This window comes from Giraffa tippelskirchi, chromosome 3 (assembly GCF_054371585.1).
Source record: "Giraffa tippelskirchi isolate mGirTip1 chromosome 3, T2T-mGirTip1v1.2.pri, whole genome shotgun sequence".
Lineage (NCBI taxonomy): Eukaryota > Metazoa > Chordata > Mammalia > Artiodactyla > Giraffidae > Giraffa > Giraffa tippelskirchi.
This window is the reverse complement of record NC_137277.1, coordinates 136,307,851-136,325,387: the sequence shown is the minus strand read 5'-3', so window position 1 is coordinate 136,325,387 and position 17,537 is coordinate 136,307,851. Positions and strand designations below refer to the sequence as shown.

General features: G+C 38.5%; 1 protein-coding gene across 3 annotated transcripts in view; it reads right to left on the bottom strand.

The window, feature by feature from the left end:
- CNTNAP5 (contactin associated protein family member 5) overlaps positions 1–17,537 on the bottom strand; it is a 982,292-nt gene that overhangs the window by 125,374 nt on the left and 839,381 nt on the right. For all 3 annotated transcript variants that reach the window (XM_081576090.1, XM_081576091.1, XM_081576092.1), the window contains 2 exons: positions 9,392–9,631; positions 3,414–3,635 (listed from right to left, as the gene is read on the bottom strand). In XM_081576090.1, coding sequence (XP_081432216.1) covers positions 3,414–3,635; positions 9,392–9,631 — 462 coding nt within the window. The remainder of the gene's footprint in view (positions 1–3,413; positions 3,636–9,391; positions 9,632–17,537) is intronic.

Sequence of the window (17,537 nt, the reverse complement as noted above, 5' to 3'; positions counted from 1 at the left end):
ACAAGAATGGAATTGGGTAATTTGTAGAGATGTGAATGGACCTAGAGTCTGTCATACAGAGTGAAATATCAGGAAAATAAAACAAATATTATATATTAATACATGCATGTTTAATGTAGAAAAATGGTACAGATGAACCTATTTGTAGGGCAGGAATAGAGACTCAGATGTAGAGAATGGACTAGTGGACACAGAGGGTGGAAGGGAGAGTGGGATGAATTGAGAGAGTAGCATTAAGATATAACTAGTGGAAACCTGCTGTATGGCACAGGGAGTGATGACTTAGAGGGTTGGGATTGTGGGGATGAGAGGGAGGGCCCATAGGAAGGGGATATATGTATGCATGTATTCCATTCATTTTGTTTTACAACACTGTAAAGCCGCTATGCCTCAGTTAGAAAAAAAGAATGAATGAATGAGCACATATCTTAGTTGTTTCTCTGCAGGAAAAAGAGATGGCAGGAAATGTCCAGCATCCTGAATCACTGAGTTTTCCAGCGCTACCTACTTCAACAAGAGTTTCCTAGAACCTTGGGGTGGGATGAAGTGGAGGTGGGGAATAGTAATTCTCTGAAACTGAGTGAGGGGAGGGAGAACACTCTATTACTAACCACAGCTTGGAAATTCATTTGCTATGTATTAGACTGGCCTGTAAGACTTTTACACCAGCCCTGAGATTTAAGCTTAAGCCAACAAACATGGCCTACGTATCTCCTTGCTTCTAGCATTTAGCCAGGATTTCAAGCATGTAAATGCCTTTAGGGTAGGTAGAGCTTTCAGTGAAGTGAGGCTTTCAAGTATCAGAAAATAGAGGTTAAGATAGAATTCATGAACGCCTTCCAATAAACAAGGACCTACTATACAGCACAGGGAACTGTATTCAATATTTTGTAATAACCAATAAGGTAAAAGAATCTGAATATAATAGATAATGTTTGGCACAGGGAATTATACTCAGTATTTTATAATAACCTATAAGGGAAAAGAATCTGAAAATAATAGATATGTATATATAACTGGGCTTCCCTGGTGGCTCAGAGAATAAGAATCCACCTGCAGTGCAGGAAACCCAAGTTCAATCTCTGAGTCGGGAAGATCCCCTGGAGAAGGGAATGGCTACCCACTCCAGTATTCTTGCCCAGAGATTTCTATGGATAGAGAAGCTGAAGGGCTACAGTCCATGGGGTCTCAAAGAGTCGGACGCGACTAAGTGACTAACAAATTAATTACAGAAAATTGTTTAATATATAACTGAACCACTATATTGGACACCTGAAACTAACACAACATTGTAAACCACCTACAATTCAATTATAAAAAAGAATGTCTTCCCAATTAAGTTTATTTAAAATGTGCTGCTTTTCAAGAAATTTATTATATATATATGTGTGTGTGTGTGTGTGTGTGTGTGTGTATACTTTAGGAGGAAAGACTGAAACCCAGCTCTTCTTACTGTGGCATTTTAAGCAAGTTATTGAATGTCTGTCTGCATGACTTAGGGTTTCCCTGGTGGCTCAGTGGTAAATCCTCAGACAGAGGAGTCTGGTGAGCTACAGTCTATGGGGTCACAAAAGAGTTGGATTTGACTTAGTGACTAAACAACAAAGAACAACAACTATATGCATTAGATTCTACAACCATAAGATACTGATTATATTAATACACTAATCACACAGGATTATGTGAGGCTTAAGTGCTCTTTACATTAATTAGAATAGTGCCCAGATGTATAGTTTAATATATATATATACACATATATATATAAATAATAGAGTATACAGTGTAATAGATATGTAATCTGATATAGTTATTTTTGATATGCATTATCTGTATCCATAAGCAAGTATATCCGAGCAGGTACTAATGTGCCCATAGAACCATAGCCAAAAGATGCTTTGGAGGAAATCTTTCATCTCAGTTCTCTGTAACCATCTGACTATAATTCAATCACATCAGAGGAGAATGATCTAGTTTAGAAGAAAGATTACTGATTATCCAGAGACCTGGCATCTGGTCCCAGCTGTCATGAGTTAGCTGGCTGGCCTAACTCATGGTTAATCAGTTAATCCATACCTCTGTGTCCTCAGCCACCCTTATTGACCTTACAAAGATATTATAGTGGCAAGATTTAAAAACTGACATATTGCTATAATGGTCCTAATCATATAAAATCTGCTAATAAATAAGAGTTCTAATAACACATAATGTTTTCCTTTACTCTTGTAGAGTCTAAGAGACTTGGTTGACCATTCATTATCACTATTTCTCTCATTTTTCTTCCCTTCCATGTTGCTTTTAGAATGAATGAGTCCTTTAGAGTTAGTCATTGTTACTACTGTGGTAAATCAGGCCTGGTTCAACCCATGGTCTGAATATTATTCTTAATTTTCTATGTCATAAAAATCTGGAAACCAAGATGATACATAGAAGAATAAATCCAAGGAAAATAGAGGAAGAGAAATTTCTAGAGTTTCCATCTAAGGTCTAGAGAGGGCACAGAGTGTATCTCTGGCTTCCTGTATGCCACCCTCCCCACCCCCATAGTCCATCCCTGTGGTGGATGGTCCAAAAGCCCAGACTCATCTCACTATATAGCAAGTTACAAGAGAAGAAAGACATTCTCGATCATAAGAGTTCCTTGAGAACACAATATATGGCTCTCCACCTCTGCCCTCTTGGACTGTTCTAGCCATTCTCTAGGATTTTGATCTCAAAGTGTCCTTGGCCATGACTACATAAATGATTCTCATCACTGCAGGGTGGAATTAAATCATATGAGGAGGAAACCTGGCTTCTGCTAACAGACATCAAAATGTTCAGTGTTGATGTTCATCAACATTCCTTGTATGAATTGGATTCTCATCCCTTTATTATTCTAATCTTTGCATATTTCATTTTGCCCACATTCTTTCCAACACCTGATTCCCAGCACCCAGCCCCATACCCCACAAGGTTATGACTCACTTATATTGCTTCTCTTTAAGACTGAGGCAATCACCTTCTATTAATACAGTCTGCATTTATGCCAATTGTTTTAACAGCCCTCAGTAAAGGATCCTGCAGCATAGATGACAGGATGTATGTGATGTGAGTCCTTCTGAAATTCAGATATGCTGATGATCTCCTTTATTCTTAATGGATTCCAGCACAGAATAAATAATAAAGAATGACTGCTACATAGTTAAAGTAAATTAAAATCAATGTGTTTGCAACTTCAGCAGTGAATTGACATGGGTCCTGAGTACCAATGCAATTTATTAGGTAAAGCACAACCAAAGGTTGGTCTGGAGATCTGGAAATAAGCTGCCCAGTGGGACCAAATTAAAACTGAAATTATGCAGAGTTCTGGAGGGCATGCACTGGCCCTCCAATACAGAATGACACTCCACCGGCTTCATGCAATCAGAACTCACCATTCTTGCAGAGCAGGACAGCCAGAAAGTCCTGAGAAGAATTGATATACAGCAACAGGCTGGGTGCCTGGGCTGTCACAAAGCTCAATGCAATGTTTTCTTTGGATAGGGCTGCATCCGCGTAAATCGCTGAGGAAGAGAGGCTCACATTCTTGGTCACTGGGTAGGGTTCTTGAAACATGTAAGTCACTGAAGTGCCAGCCTCAAAAACAGCAGAAACCTCTGCAAAATATCAGAGAGGAAAGCACACATTGAAACATTCAGGAGAGTCATCATTGCTTGTTTACTGTTTGTTTCCTACACATCAGTCACTGTGTGAAGATTACATGAATTATAAAATATGCTTCCCATGATAATTTTAAAGCAGCAGAAATCATCATTCCTATTTACAAAGGAGAAACATGAGGCTTGCCGGGGCTAAGCATCTTGAACAAGGTTGCATGGCTAGAAGAGAGCTCAGATGTGCATTGTGAAATGTAGATCCGTTCTCACATATATTTGCAGAATAACTACCATGTGCCAGGCTGATTTCTTTAGAAACAAAGATGAGATGTCCCTACCTCCTGCACAGTAGAAAGAAATTGCCTTGGGATTATCTTCCCTTCAAAACTGAAATCCTTACAATTTTTATGTTTTTCTCGTGGGTCAGGAAGATGTTGAGTGGGCACAAAACTACTGAGAGTACGATACTGGGAGAGAAAGTAATTCTCTATGGTATTGCGTTAAGTCCTCCAATAGAAATGGAGGAGAGGAAATCTGCGGAAACAGTAGGAAAGGGACAGGTATACAACTCCTGGATCAATTATTTTATTTTACTTATTTAAATGAAGGATAGTTGATTTACAATATTGTGTTAGTTTCAGGTGTACAGCACAGTGATTCAGTTATACATATATGTGTATCTATTCTTTTCAAATTCTTTTCCCTTATCGGTTTTTACAAAATATTGAGTATAGTTCCCTGATATACCATAGGTCTTTGTTGGTTAAAGAAAAACATGTGAATCTATATTGACATGATTAATTTCTCTTTTTCCTGAATGATAGGTTGAATATCCCCATGAAAGTCTCTGATTGAATCGGTGGCACCTAGAACATAATCAACCTGGCTTTTGCGTCCTAATTCCATTGCAGATTTGTTCTACTTTCGTGAAAATTCTATAACAGTCTGTAATGGTGTCAAAAGAAAATTAAAGTGGCATATTTATGCATATTGCTTAGCAGGTTGGGAATACCGGTTCCTTTTTCACTAAAGGTTCAAGAGAAAGTGTTTTGTATTTCTCATGCAGATTAGAACAGCATCAGTACTCCTTATTACAGAGATATACACAGAAACTGGTAACTGGGAGGATTCTAGCTGATCATCAGCTTGATTCAGGCACATTTCTTCTTTTTTTCAAGCTCTTTTCATAAGTGAATCTTTTCTGGGACATGTGGCCTACATTTTGAGCTACTATCTCCTAGTTAAAAGAGTAATGGCCTTTATGGGATGTTTGTGTGTGTGTTCAAATATAAATATAATTCAGATCTTTCTATATATTAAATACTAAGTATATTAAATGGGCATTCATATTACATTTTTCTTTATACTTAGGACAGTAAATTTAAATGAAAAACACTTTTTAAACTAGAGTTGTCCTATCAAATTTGTCTTTCCTCCTCCCCTAGCTTCATTATAACTATTTTTATTACTTAGACATTGTGAATTTCAATTTAAATTCAGCAAAACACACGAATTTGATTTATTCTCTGTTTCTTTTCTTTTATGATCTAAGAGTTTTAGCTCTCTGATCATATTTAAGCCCTCTGATTTATCTGAACATCTGAAACCATTGGACTAAATGGCAGAAAAACCTTCACTTGAAGGTGATTATTATTAACAACCATCATAAAACTCTAGGATCACAATAACCAACATTAGCAACATCCTTTTAGCACCGACTTCATGGAAAGAACTGTGCTGATTAGATTTTGAAAAGACAGGATACATGTGAAAAGAAATAAGGCTGATGCAACATGGCCTTGGATGTGATATGTGAATGACAAAGACAGTGAATCCCAGAGGTAGATCCCTCTGTGGTCAGGAGTAGCCTGAGAAGACTTGAAACAGGAGCTTGGTAATGACTAGGTCTGAAAGTGTGTAAGGAATTCAGAGGAGGTGCTAGGAGACAAGGTGATGCTGGAGAGAACTTGTGCCCCTGGTAACCTCGGAGCAGATTAACCTGGGCTTGGACCCTGCTATGATCTTCTCCTGCTGTTTCAAGTGACTCTATCAACCTCTGGCTAACACAAACAGGAATGAATTCAATCTCATGGTGAGGAGAAGGGTTGGGAGAAAGGCTGTAAAGGAACAGCACATAGTAGGAACTCAATAAACAATAACTGGTCTTAATAATAGAAATAGATTTAGAATTAAAGTAAGTATAAAGATTAGGCCTTGATGAATAGGCTAGCAGTTCTATAGAATCAGTTAGGCTGTATTTGATTTAGAAAAACTTCAAACAAACTGAAAATAAATGAAAGAAATGAGAATTTGAATGCTGAGTGGATATTTCACACTATTCAAAAATCATTAAAATTTTCTTATTAATACCATCTTGTGGATACATGTTTTTATGAGTTCTTATCTTTTAACAATACATATTATAATATCTACAGAAGAGCTGATGTGACACCTGGAATTTGCTTCACTATAATAAAAGAGGAGGAGGGACGATAGCCTATAGATGAAATAAAAATGGTCATGAGTTAATAACAGTTCAAGCTAAGTGAGGGATACATGGAAGTTCTGAAACCTTTCTCTCTACTGCAGTACATAATTTAATTTTTCTGCAATAAAAAGTAAAAAAAATAAGTTGGCAAGAAGGTATATATCATATCATTTTTTCAATAAGTCTTTGCCAATTGCTAAATTACTAAATATATATATATACTATTTTTCACTGAAATTTCATTAATAAGGGAATAATCAATACGTATGCTCATCATAGCATTATTTATGTACAAAATTTGGGGTAATCTAAAATTCCCAAATAATGATACAAGCAATTTACTGACACTTTATATGCCAGGCATGATCTCAATTGCTTTGTGAAATGCTTGTTAAATTTCCATGAAAGACTTTCATGAAGAATTTCTAAATTTTTCACATATTACAGGTGACAAAACCATGGAGTCATAAGGTTGAATTACACAACCAGCATCACACAGTGTAGACTGTAGATGAGCCAGAATCTGAACACAGGCAGGTCTGGTACCAGAGGCCTACTATCACTTCACTAAAATGCTCCAGTGATAGAATGGGTTAAATATACAGAAGCAATTCCACCAGATGGAATATACTGAAATCATTAAAATTGAATTATATAGGAATGTCTATTAAAAACATTAGATAATGTATTTGGAATTCTGTTTGAAAATAAACTCAGAAATCTAGAAAAATAAAAACCAATATAATCATTCAAAAACAACTACCAGAAAGAAAATCCAATTTTCTTGTAGTTCTTTTCTTTGCATTTAGTGTAGCTGAGAAATTCTGTCTATTCCATTTTATTAATATATTATGGCATGCTAATAGTTGTGCAACTTTGTAAATATAGTAAAAAAAAAACCCTGAATTGCACATATTAGAAGCGTAAATTTTGGGTATGTAAATTACATCTCAATAATAAAAAAAAGAGAAACACACAAACGAAACAATAAAAAACCTTACATATTTGAATTCTATTACCACATTCTTGTTCAGGATGAAATTAGAGTCAAAAAGTAAGTCACTAAACCAATATGACTGTGAGAGTTCTCATGTGTTAAACGCAATATTACTTCTTCCTTCATACCTTGGGCAAAGGAATAAATGCTGCAGTCCATAAGTACTAGCTAATTTGTGATTATTACTTGTTTATATCCAGATCAGAAAAATAAAGTGGGTCAATAGATGGTGGTTCTAGGTCAGTCACCGGTCATGGACAAATGTCCTTAATTCCACCCTAGATATTTCCAAGATTTGCATCCCCTAAAATATACATGGAAGGTTAGCACAGAAGCCTCCTCCAATATAGAAGAGCCTTGTCTAGGACCATCTTGGCGCTAAGGGTTCCCATTTCAGTCCAAAGCCACATTTCCCAGAGTCAACTGACATGGCTCAAGGATGCAGTTAAAAGGTTCATCTTACCTACTTTGCAACTGCAGAATATAAAGGGAATTATTTCCTTAAATTTATGAGATGGGGAGAAAGTTCACAAACAGTGAAAGTTGAAGCAAGCTGAAAAGGCTAAGTACATATTTGTCCATTTTTCTTACAGATCACACTAAAATGTGGGGAAAGAGCACAACAGATATTTCAACAAATACAGTCAAAAGATGCAGTGGCATGGACAGAAGATAATGAATAGGAGTTGTTTCAGAGAAAGGACCCAATGGGAAATTAGGCTAAATTTAGAGTGAGATGATCTATGAGATGTTTGAAAAATGTCTCTGGAGAAATGCATAGAGTTCTATCATTTTTCTTTATATTTTATTTTTTCCCAAACAAACGCTTGGTTATAGATCTTGTAAAATAATGCTAGCAGATTTTAGGGACTTGGGCTTGATAGTGTTTATTCTGCATTTGCTCCTTCTAGCATGTAGAGCCAGTCTAAGGGTGGCATTCCAAATTTCAGGGGAATTTATTCCAGAGACTTCCACCAATGTTAAAACCCAGGAGCTCACATGAACAGCCTACCAACACAAGACCTTCTTTAGTTCAATCTTCCATGCAGGCCTGCCACTTTGCTGGCCCGAAAATTTGTACCAGTAATTTTCTCCCAAGGAGCACAATGCTTTCCAGCAACAAGCAAATGATTCAAACTAACTGGGGAGGAGGCCAGTGTCAATGAATGAAGAGCTTAAATTACAGTCTTTTAAAGAGAACACTGAGTGTTTTTTTCTTTTCCTATTATTTTTAAATTCTAAGAGTAAGTTGAATGAAATAAAACATTGTTTGTTAATGGTGCCTGAAAGATGTGTTTTCATGAACTGACATGAATTATTTGTAATTCCTATCATTGCTTGTATGTAAATGGTGTTTCAAAGTGATTAAAACATTTTTTTAAATAGTTTAAATGCTGCTCTTGAACTAATGTTTACATTTTTTGTCCAACAATCTTTATTTTCCATCAATAGAATAAACTTTAGAAGAGTCTGCAAAGATTGATAGTAGACCAAATCGTTTGTCCTTCTAGTTGAAAAACACTAGGTATTGATACTGAATCATGAATTTGTATAGTTTGTAGTCAGTTTTAATTTATCTATAGAATTTACACCATAAGCATCATTCCTTGTTCAAGTGTGTGTATCCAACATGATTAGCTTTTGTCAATGAAATTTATTTATAGGATTAGGAAGGAGTGTGGAAAGGTACTAGGGCAGGGGTTTTGATGCCTGTGCTCCACTCTCAGCCCCCTAGGAACTAAATGTGAATCTTTGGGTAAGGCTTTTAAAACCTCAGACCCCACTCATGTCACATGCAGAATTGAGAGATTTTATTTTTTTAAATACATGATATAGATTTTATTAACTTACCTATACTCTCCTTATTGTAAAAATGATTCATGATGGCTTCAAGGTCTCTAAAGGTTTTCTAGGGCTAGAGTCTATGATTATTTGATCACATTTGTGGATGAAGAAATTGGAATTGGGAAAGTTAGTACAACAGAAATGACAGTCCACCTCTCCCAGGGCTCAGCTGGCTTTAGGCCACATCAAGTGTGTTTTCCTGTTACTATCCATCCTATTCAACTGTACTGCCAGTATCTACACACAAGAAGAATGTGTATATGTAATTATGTTGAGAAGCAATCCAGAGAGTCTGTAGAGAGGGAAATTGAGGGAGAATAAATGAATGCTTGAGGACTCTCTAAGGGCATGAGTTTCCTGTGACATGACTACAATCTGTAGGCACTAAAACACAACCTGTGGGGAAAACATAGATTTATATTGTACCTTTTTTGCAAAAGGGTCCTTCATATGGTGAACTGGTGCAATCGCAGAAGTATCCACTGTGCTTCTCCACACACTTGCCCCCATTGTGGCAGATGCTGCCATAACTGCTGCAATGACCCGGGCATCCTGGCCGAACTCCAGACGTGACCTTTGCCCTCTCCTCCAGGTCCAGTTTCTGCCCATTCAAATGTAAGGAGCGTATGCATCCTAGGAAGCCTTTCTGTCTTGATGATGTTCCCCCTGAGCGGTAAAAAATAAAAGGAGAAAAAATATAAGGTACAGTGCTCACATTTTTGAGGTTTACTATCCCAAAACTGATAATAGTTAATTAGTAATCTGTTGACATCATGTGTTGGACTTTTCTATTAAAGTTTCCATTGAGAATTAGGAATTCAAAGAACCTGGGGAAAAGGGCATGTGTTTCCAGGCTGGAAAAAGTACTCTCCCAATCAAAAAATAAATAAATAAATAAAATTAAAAAACTATGGTTCATGTGGAATCCTCCACTTGACATGTTTAACATAGAAACTTCAGATGACTGGGCTCCTTGCAAATGAAATGAAATGTATTCTTCCTCTAAAGTGATGTGAAAGTTGCTCAGTCGTGTCTGGCTGTTTGTGACCCCATAGAGTATACAGTCCATGGAATTCTCCAGGCCAAAATACTGGAGTGGGAAACCTTTCCCTTCTCCAGCGGATCTTCCCAACCCAGGGATCGAACCCAGGTCTCCCGCATTGCAGGAGGATTCTTTACCAACTGAGCTATCAGAGAAGCTCCACTCTTTGTCTATAGCAGACATTTATCTGAAGGTGAATGCACAGAGTGGGACTGTTGCTCTGGCAATGTTAGAAGCAAGCTGTTTGGTGCACTGAGTTAGAAAAGGCCACAAGCTTTGTAAAGCTTGGGCTTCCCTGGTGGCTCACAGGGTAAAGAAGACCTGGGTGGTCTCTGGGTGAGGAAGATCCCCTGGAGAAGGGCGTGGCTACCACTCCAGTATTCTTGCTTGGAGAATTCCATGGATAGAAGAGCCTGGCGGGCTACAGTCTGTGGGTCACAGAGTTAGACATGACTGAGCAACGTTAACTTTGTAAACTATGCATCATTGTGTCAAGTACTATAAAGAGATGGATGTTAGGACCAGACAGACATGGCGTCAAACTCCATGCCAATAGCCATTAGACCTAATGACCATAATGACCACATAATGACCGAATCCCCTAAGCCTCAGCTCCTTGATCTCTAAAATAAGAATCAGTCTATTTCATGTGTTTATTTACAAGGCTTAGTTAAGATTATGGAATATGCTACATCCTTAATCATTGCTCTTTTCTCTTGAGCTTCACAATGATTAGAACTAGTAGACTGTGTGTGTGTGCATGCATGTATGTGTATATATATCTCCCAGTGATTACCCCCAAATCATTATTTGGAAAATAAATTTCTTCTTCTGGAATGCAGAAAAGAATTGCAACCCAACTTTCTCCTGAGGGTACATCTTGAAGGCTTCAGAAAGAGTTGCAATGCTTGTTGCAAATTAATCAGGAACAGAGGAGATTCAAAGTGACAGAGTGTTTTGTCACTGTTGGAAACCTAGAATTCTACCAACCTAAATGAGAGGATATTAGAAAAATGTGTGCAGAGAGACAATAAGCCAAGAATTAAGCCAAATTCCATCAGTAGATATTGATTTGGTGTTGGGAATTCTGGGGGAGTTCAGAGAGGATACAGAGTCAGCCTGTCCTTACAAAACACAAATTCTATTTCAAATTCAATGCTTTGGCCTAACGCCCATAGAAGTGGAAAAATGGAAGACACATTAAAGTCTCCAAGGGCAACAGGGTGTCCTAATGGAGAAAAGGTAAGTTGGAAAACAAAGGCTGTAATTATGATGTATTTGTTTATTGTATAAATCATCTCTCCTTTCTGAGCCTCATTTATTTGTGTCATTCATGCTATAATTTTATTAAGTGACCCGATAAAAATATATTCATATCAAAGTGGATAAAAATGTGAATTCTAAATATGTTATCTCTGACCAGGAATATCACAATAAATAAGTAACAAAGCTGTAAGTTATATAAATGAATATATAATGTGAAAAAAAATCTGTCAGCCTGGCAGGGTGGACTAGATGTTAACTAGCAATAGGGTTGAGGGACTTCCCTGGTGGTTCAGTGGCTAAGACTCCCAGTCCCAATCAGGGATACAGGGTTCAATCCCTGGTCAGGGAACTAGATTCCACATGCTGCAACTAAGACCTGGTGCAGCAATATGACAAATAAAAATAAACATACAAAAAAGATTTTAAAAAGCAAAAGGGTTGGAAGTGGGGAGAATTCTGCCATCTCTTAATCACACCAGGTTATCAGATCCATAAATATATGTACAGCATTCACTGGCTGCTTCTGCAAGATTGAGACAAAATGTTTCTAAAGAATTAATCTAGTGTTTTTTTCTGAAGGAGTGATAGAACTCCACTCTGTTTTCAGTTCTGATGAGTGATACCCAAGCAGGCCAGAAGGTCAAACCCAAATTGCTTTCTCCTGTCTGTCTCAATTTTAGTGAGTAAATCTCCTTTTAACCACAAGATAAATCAATTATAAACACAAGCAGATCATGAGGAAAGGTTCATTATTTCTTTCCCAGAGATGGTGTAGAATAAAGAGAGGAGAATTTATGTAGGCAAATGTTTTGTTTTATTTTTCCCCTTATTTTGTAGTCACTCCCTGTGGTGGATTTGTATAACTCTTCATATATCTTGTTAGTGGCATTTTTCTTCTAAGCAGAGGTGGAGAATGCAAGATCTATTACACATTTGCTTGTGTGTGACTTAGTCAACATGTTTATAAATGAAGAAGTGGCTAGGGTGGTGTTTCCAGCAGAAATACACTCCTTGGGGTTTGAGACATATAAAGTATGGTGAGAATGACCCTAAATAAGGGGGTCATTTCAATTGCAGATGCTGGTAAAACACAATGACACAATGAATATGAACCAGATTGCACAATGGATTAAATTTCCATTTTCGCCTGGCTGCTTTTTATTCTTTAAGAGGGAGAAAAACTAGAGGTTAGGCTCCTTTTTCTTATGGAGAGGTAATATTGTAGACTAAGAATAGAGTGCTTCAAGATAAATGCTCCCCACCCACACAGTCATGCCCAATCAGGTGGTAAGCACACTCCCTTTTCTGACAAGGTCACCTATTTTGCGTTGTGTTGGTGGAGGTGTGAATCTTCCCTGAAACTTGAATACTGTACACAAAATGCTGCCACAATCTCACTCCCCTTTCTCACTCACAGTCCTTCTCCCTCAGTCTTGTCCTATTCATCTGCACCCTTAATTATCTTTGGATCCATCAGCCTCTCTCCACCCTAAGAGCCACAGCCTTGAATTCTTCTACCCTCACTTTATTTCCTTAAACTGAGAAAAGCTGGGACCTGGGATGATCATTTGCTGCAGTGTTTGCACCTGGAGAAATGTTTCCTTGAGCAACAAAATACAAAGAAACTGTAAGGGACTGAAAATTAACTGTGTGTGTTCACAACTGGGGCAAATTATGGATGTGGGTGTGTGCTCAGTCACTCAGTTGGGTCTGACTATTTGTGACCCCATGGACTATAGCCCATCAAGCTTCTCTGTCCATGGGATTCTCCAGGCAAGAATAATGAAATGGGTTGCCATTTCCCACTCCAAATTTATGGACAACAAGATACAAAAAAAAAAACAAAAGAATCCAATTCCCACTTCTGAAGAATCAAAACAGGGTACTGTGCATGCCCCCTGCACACAACACTATCTATTCAGTTCAGTTGCTCCATTGTGTCTGATTCTTTGCAACCCCATGGACTGCAGCACACCAAGCTTCCCTGTCCTTCACTATCTCCCAGAGTTTGCTCAAACTCATGTCCATTGAGTCAATGATGCCATCCAACCATCTCATCCTTTGTCACCCCCTTCTCCTCTTGCCCTCAGTATTTCCCAGAATCAAGGGCTTTTCCTACAAGTCAGCTCTTGGCATCAAGAGGCTAAAGTATTGGAGCTTCAACTTCAGCCTCAGTCCTTCTAGTGAATATTAAGGACTGATTCCACCTAAACCATCCCTCTGGCCTGACTCCTGGACCTGCCCCTACCCTCACTCCATACAAGAAACCAGCTAGATCCCTACTCAGGAAGCGAGCAAGGGAACGCATTACTTGTTCTCACTCTCTCCTGTTACAGCAGGAGCCCCAATAAATACTTGTTTAAATTTCTTGTGGGTGCTGTGCTCAGTCACTTCAATCATGTCCCACTCTTTGTGACCCTATGGATAGATACACACTACTATATACAATAGGTAACCAACAAGGTCCTACTTGTATAGCACAGGGAAGTACACTCAATATTTTGTAATGACCTATAACAGAAAAGGATCTGAAAAAAATATGTATGTGTATAACTGATCACTGCCGTACACCTGAAACTAACACAACTTTGTAAATCAACTATACTTCAACTTAAAAACAAAAAAGATTGTACCTTTATGTTGGCACTGGGCTTGGCCCAGAGTAAAGAAATAAATAAACATGAACAATTTAAAAAATTCTAGTAAGTCTTCCATTGAAAAGTCTGAAGACCTGTTAACAAAAAAGCTACTTCCCTGCTTGACGAAGTTCAGCTGCCCTGGGATCAGTTCCTTTACGACAGGGTAAGAACTGTCCACTTGGCCCCACTCCCTACCAAGACAATTTCATTCTTTCAGACTGCCTTTCTGGCTCTTGAAGGTGATTGAATTTTCAACTGTTTCTCTCATATATTTTTATCTTATTTATCTGCTTCTTGCCTGGAGTTTACTATAAAGTTGGGAGAAGAACAACAAGAAACATAGCAATAAAAAGAAGTTATTCTTAAAGTAGCTGAGAATTATGTTTCTGAGGCTTGCACTTAATCTAGATTAAGCAAGGTGTTTAAGAATCAGAACAATGCTTCTAATTCTAAAAAAAAAAACCTCAAACATACTTACTATACGCTAGAAACTGTATAATTAACTCATTTAATATTCATTGGGAAAGAAGAAATTCTTCATATTATTCACATTACAGAGTTGAGGAAACTTAGTGACAGAGAAATTGCTTTGGCCAAAGTCAAGAATCAATTCCACAGCCAGGAGTCAGACTGGGATCTCTTGACCTTCAACGCCTGGATACCTTCAAAGCCCTAAAAATCCTAAAATGAGCTATTTGATTAGACTATTTTGAAGTGGAGCAGGGATCTATGGTCCTTCCTACCCCGCCCCATGTCCTTTGTCTGCCTTTGTCTGTAGAAAAACTTTAGTCACAGAATAAATTTAACCAGAGAAGTGAGAAGATGCAGAAAGAAAGGAATGCAGTCAAATAGGGCAAAATAATAGTTTAGCCACTAAACAAAGTCAAGGACCTTTATTTAGTTCCTTCTCAAGGTATATGATAAGATTCTGAGCCATCTCTTATGAGCTGTCTTGTACATACTGAAACCCCCACCAGCTGGAAGTTTACTACATGATGACCAGATTGTAGCCATTACATAAGTTATCACAATTTGGAGAAGTGGTCCCAAAGAAATGGGAACAAATCCACCCAGAACTGAAGATAACTGTACTCAAAACAATCAAAATGATGCTAATCAGACCACTACACGACTAATTTCAAATGACTGTCAGAAATGACAGCTGTTTTTGCATGTAGCCCCCTCCCTCTGCCTGTACACCCCTGAACCTCCCCTTTAAAAGTTGTTGAGCACTGATTGTCACTTTGGACAGGAGTCTGCCCTCTTGCCAAGTTGGCAACCTCCAAAATAAAACTTTCCTTTCTACCAACTTTCCTCCGCAGTATTGACTTTCAAGCAGTGAGCAGCCAGACCCCACTTTTGTTAACAGTTTGGGTCAGTACTACAACTAAGTGCTGCTTCCACTTTCTTCTACTCATCTCTTCCTTGGATTCTCCCACCAAGTAATATACACATGTGCATTTATTCTCTCTTCCATATCAATCTTCTCGACAGCCTAAACTATTAGTTCACCAGCCTACATAGAAGCAATTTTATATGACTCTCTTCTGTTGGCCCTTGGTATCAAGTGTCTTCATTATGATGATGTTTCCTTGGACTGATTATGAATCAACTCTTAAAAAGGTTACCATCATCATTCTAAATCTGTCTTAGAAAATCGCCCTGTGTCTCCTCAACAAATGCTCATTGCTTCCAGAGAAACATCTCAATTCTTGTGCCCTCCTGACCAAGAGCCTCTGTTTCTCTTGTGCGTGCCTACAGTCTGGATCACACACATTCAAACACAACTCCTTTGCTGAGGACCTTTTTTCTGAAACATTGAATGTGCCAGGTCAGGGTCCTGTTACACAAAAATACACAGTGTCATACTCTCCCTCTCACACTTTCTCTCTCCTTGAACTTGGAGCAGCTGTTATCTATATAAATTACTTTGCCTAAAGTCCAGAGTTGAGTGAAGTGCAGATGCATTACTACCTAGATTTCAAATTCTACAGAAGCAGCAGGTTTAGCATGTACTTGTTAAAAAAAAACAAATGCGCTAACCATCAGTGACTTTTTCTTTTGTTCCTGCCCCTTCAACTGGGAAAATTTTGGTACCAGAAGTAAATCCTAGTGGAGGTTTTAATTCCAAAATGTCATTTCCTTAGGGATAAGGCATGTGTCTGTTTACGTTTTACTAGACACAGAGATAGCTTGCTTAGGAATCAATAAACACACACTATGAAATAATGCAAGTGGCACTAACTGGATGTCTACAAAGTAAAATGGGGATTTTGTTGTTGTTGTTTTTCAGTCGCTCAGTCATGTCTGACTCTTTGTGACTCCATGGATTGAAGTGTGCCAGGCTTCCCCGTCTTTCAGTATCTCCCAGAGTTTGTTCAAACCTATGTCCATAGAATCGGTAATTCAATCCAACCATCTCATCCTCTGTTGTCCCTTTCTCCTCCTGCCTTCAATCTTTCCGAGCATCAGGGTCTTTTCCTATGAGTCGACTCTTGGCATTAGGGGGTCAAAGTATTGGAGCTTCAGCTTCAGCATCAGTCCTTCCAATGAATATTCAAGATTGATTTCCTTTAGGATTGACTGGTTGGATCTCCTTGCACTCCAAAGGACTCTCAAGAGTCTTCTCCAGCACCAGAGTTCAAAAGCATCAATTCTTTGACAGCCAGCTTTCGTTATGGTCCATCTCTCTTTATGGTCCATGACTAGTGGAAAAATCATAGCTTTGACTATATGGGACTTTTGTAGACAAACTGAGGAGAAGGCAATATCACCCCACTCCAGTATTCTTGCCTGGGAAATCCCATGGATGGAGGAGCCTGGTGGGCTACAGTTCATGGGGTTGCAAAGAGTTGGACACAACTGAGCGACTTCAATTTCACTTTTCACTTTCATGAACTGGAGAAGGAAATGGCAACCCACTCCAGTATTCTTGCCTGGAGAATCCCAGGGACGGAGGAGCCGGGTGGGCTGCCATCTATGGGGTTGCACAGAGTTGGACACGACTGATGCGACTTAGCAGCAGCAGCACACAAACTGATGTCTCTGCTTTTTTATATACTGTCTAAGTTTGTGACTCCTGTGTTGAGAAGATCCCCTGGAGGAGGGCATGGCAACCCACTCCAGTATTCTTCCCTGGAGAATCCCATGGAGAGAGGAGCCTGGCGGGCTACAGTCCATAGGTAGCAAAAAGTCAGAGAAGACTGAAGTGACTGAGCACACAGCACAGGTTTGTCATAGCTCTCCTTCCAAGGAGTAAGAAAGCACCATTTAATTTCATGGCTGCAGTCACTGTCCACAGTGATTTTGGAGCCCGAGAAAATAAAATCTGTCACTGTTTGCATTTCTTGCCCATCTATTGCCATGAAATGATGAGCCTGAATGCCATGATCTTATTTTTTGAATGTTGAGTTTTAGGCTAGCTTTTTAGCTCTTCTCTTTCACTTTCATGAAGAGGCTCTTTAGTTGCTCTTCACTTTCTGCCATAAGGGTAATATCATCTGCATAGGTGAGATTACTTATATTTCTCCTGGCAATCATGACTCTAACTTGTAATGCATCCAACCAGGCACTTCACATGATGTACTGTGCATAGAAGTAAGTAAGCAGGGTGACAATATACAGT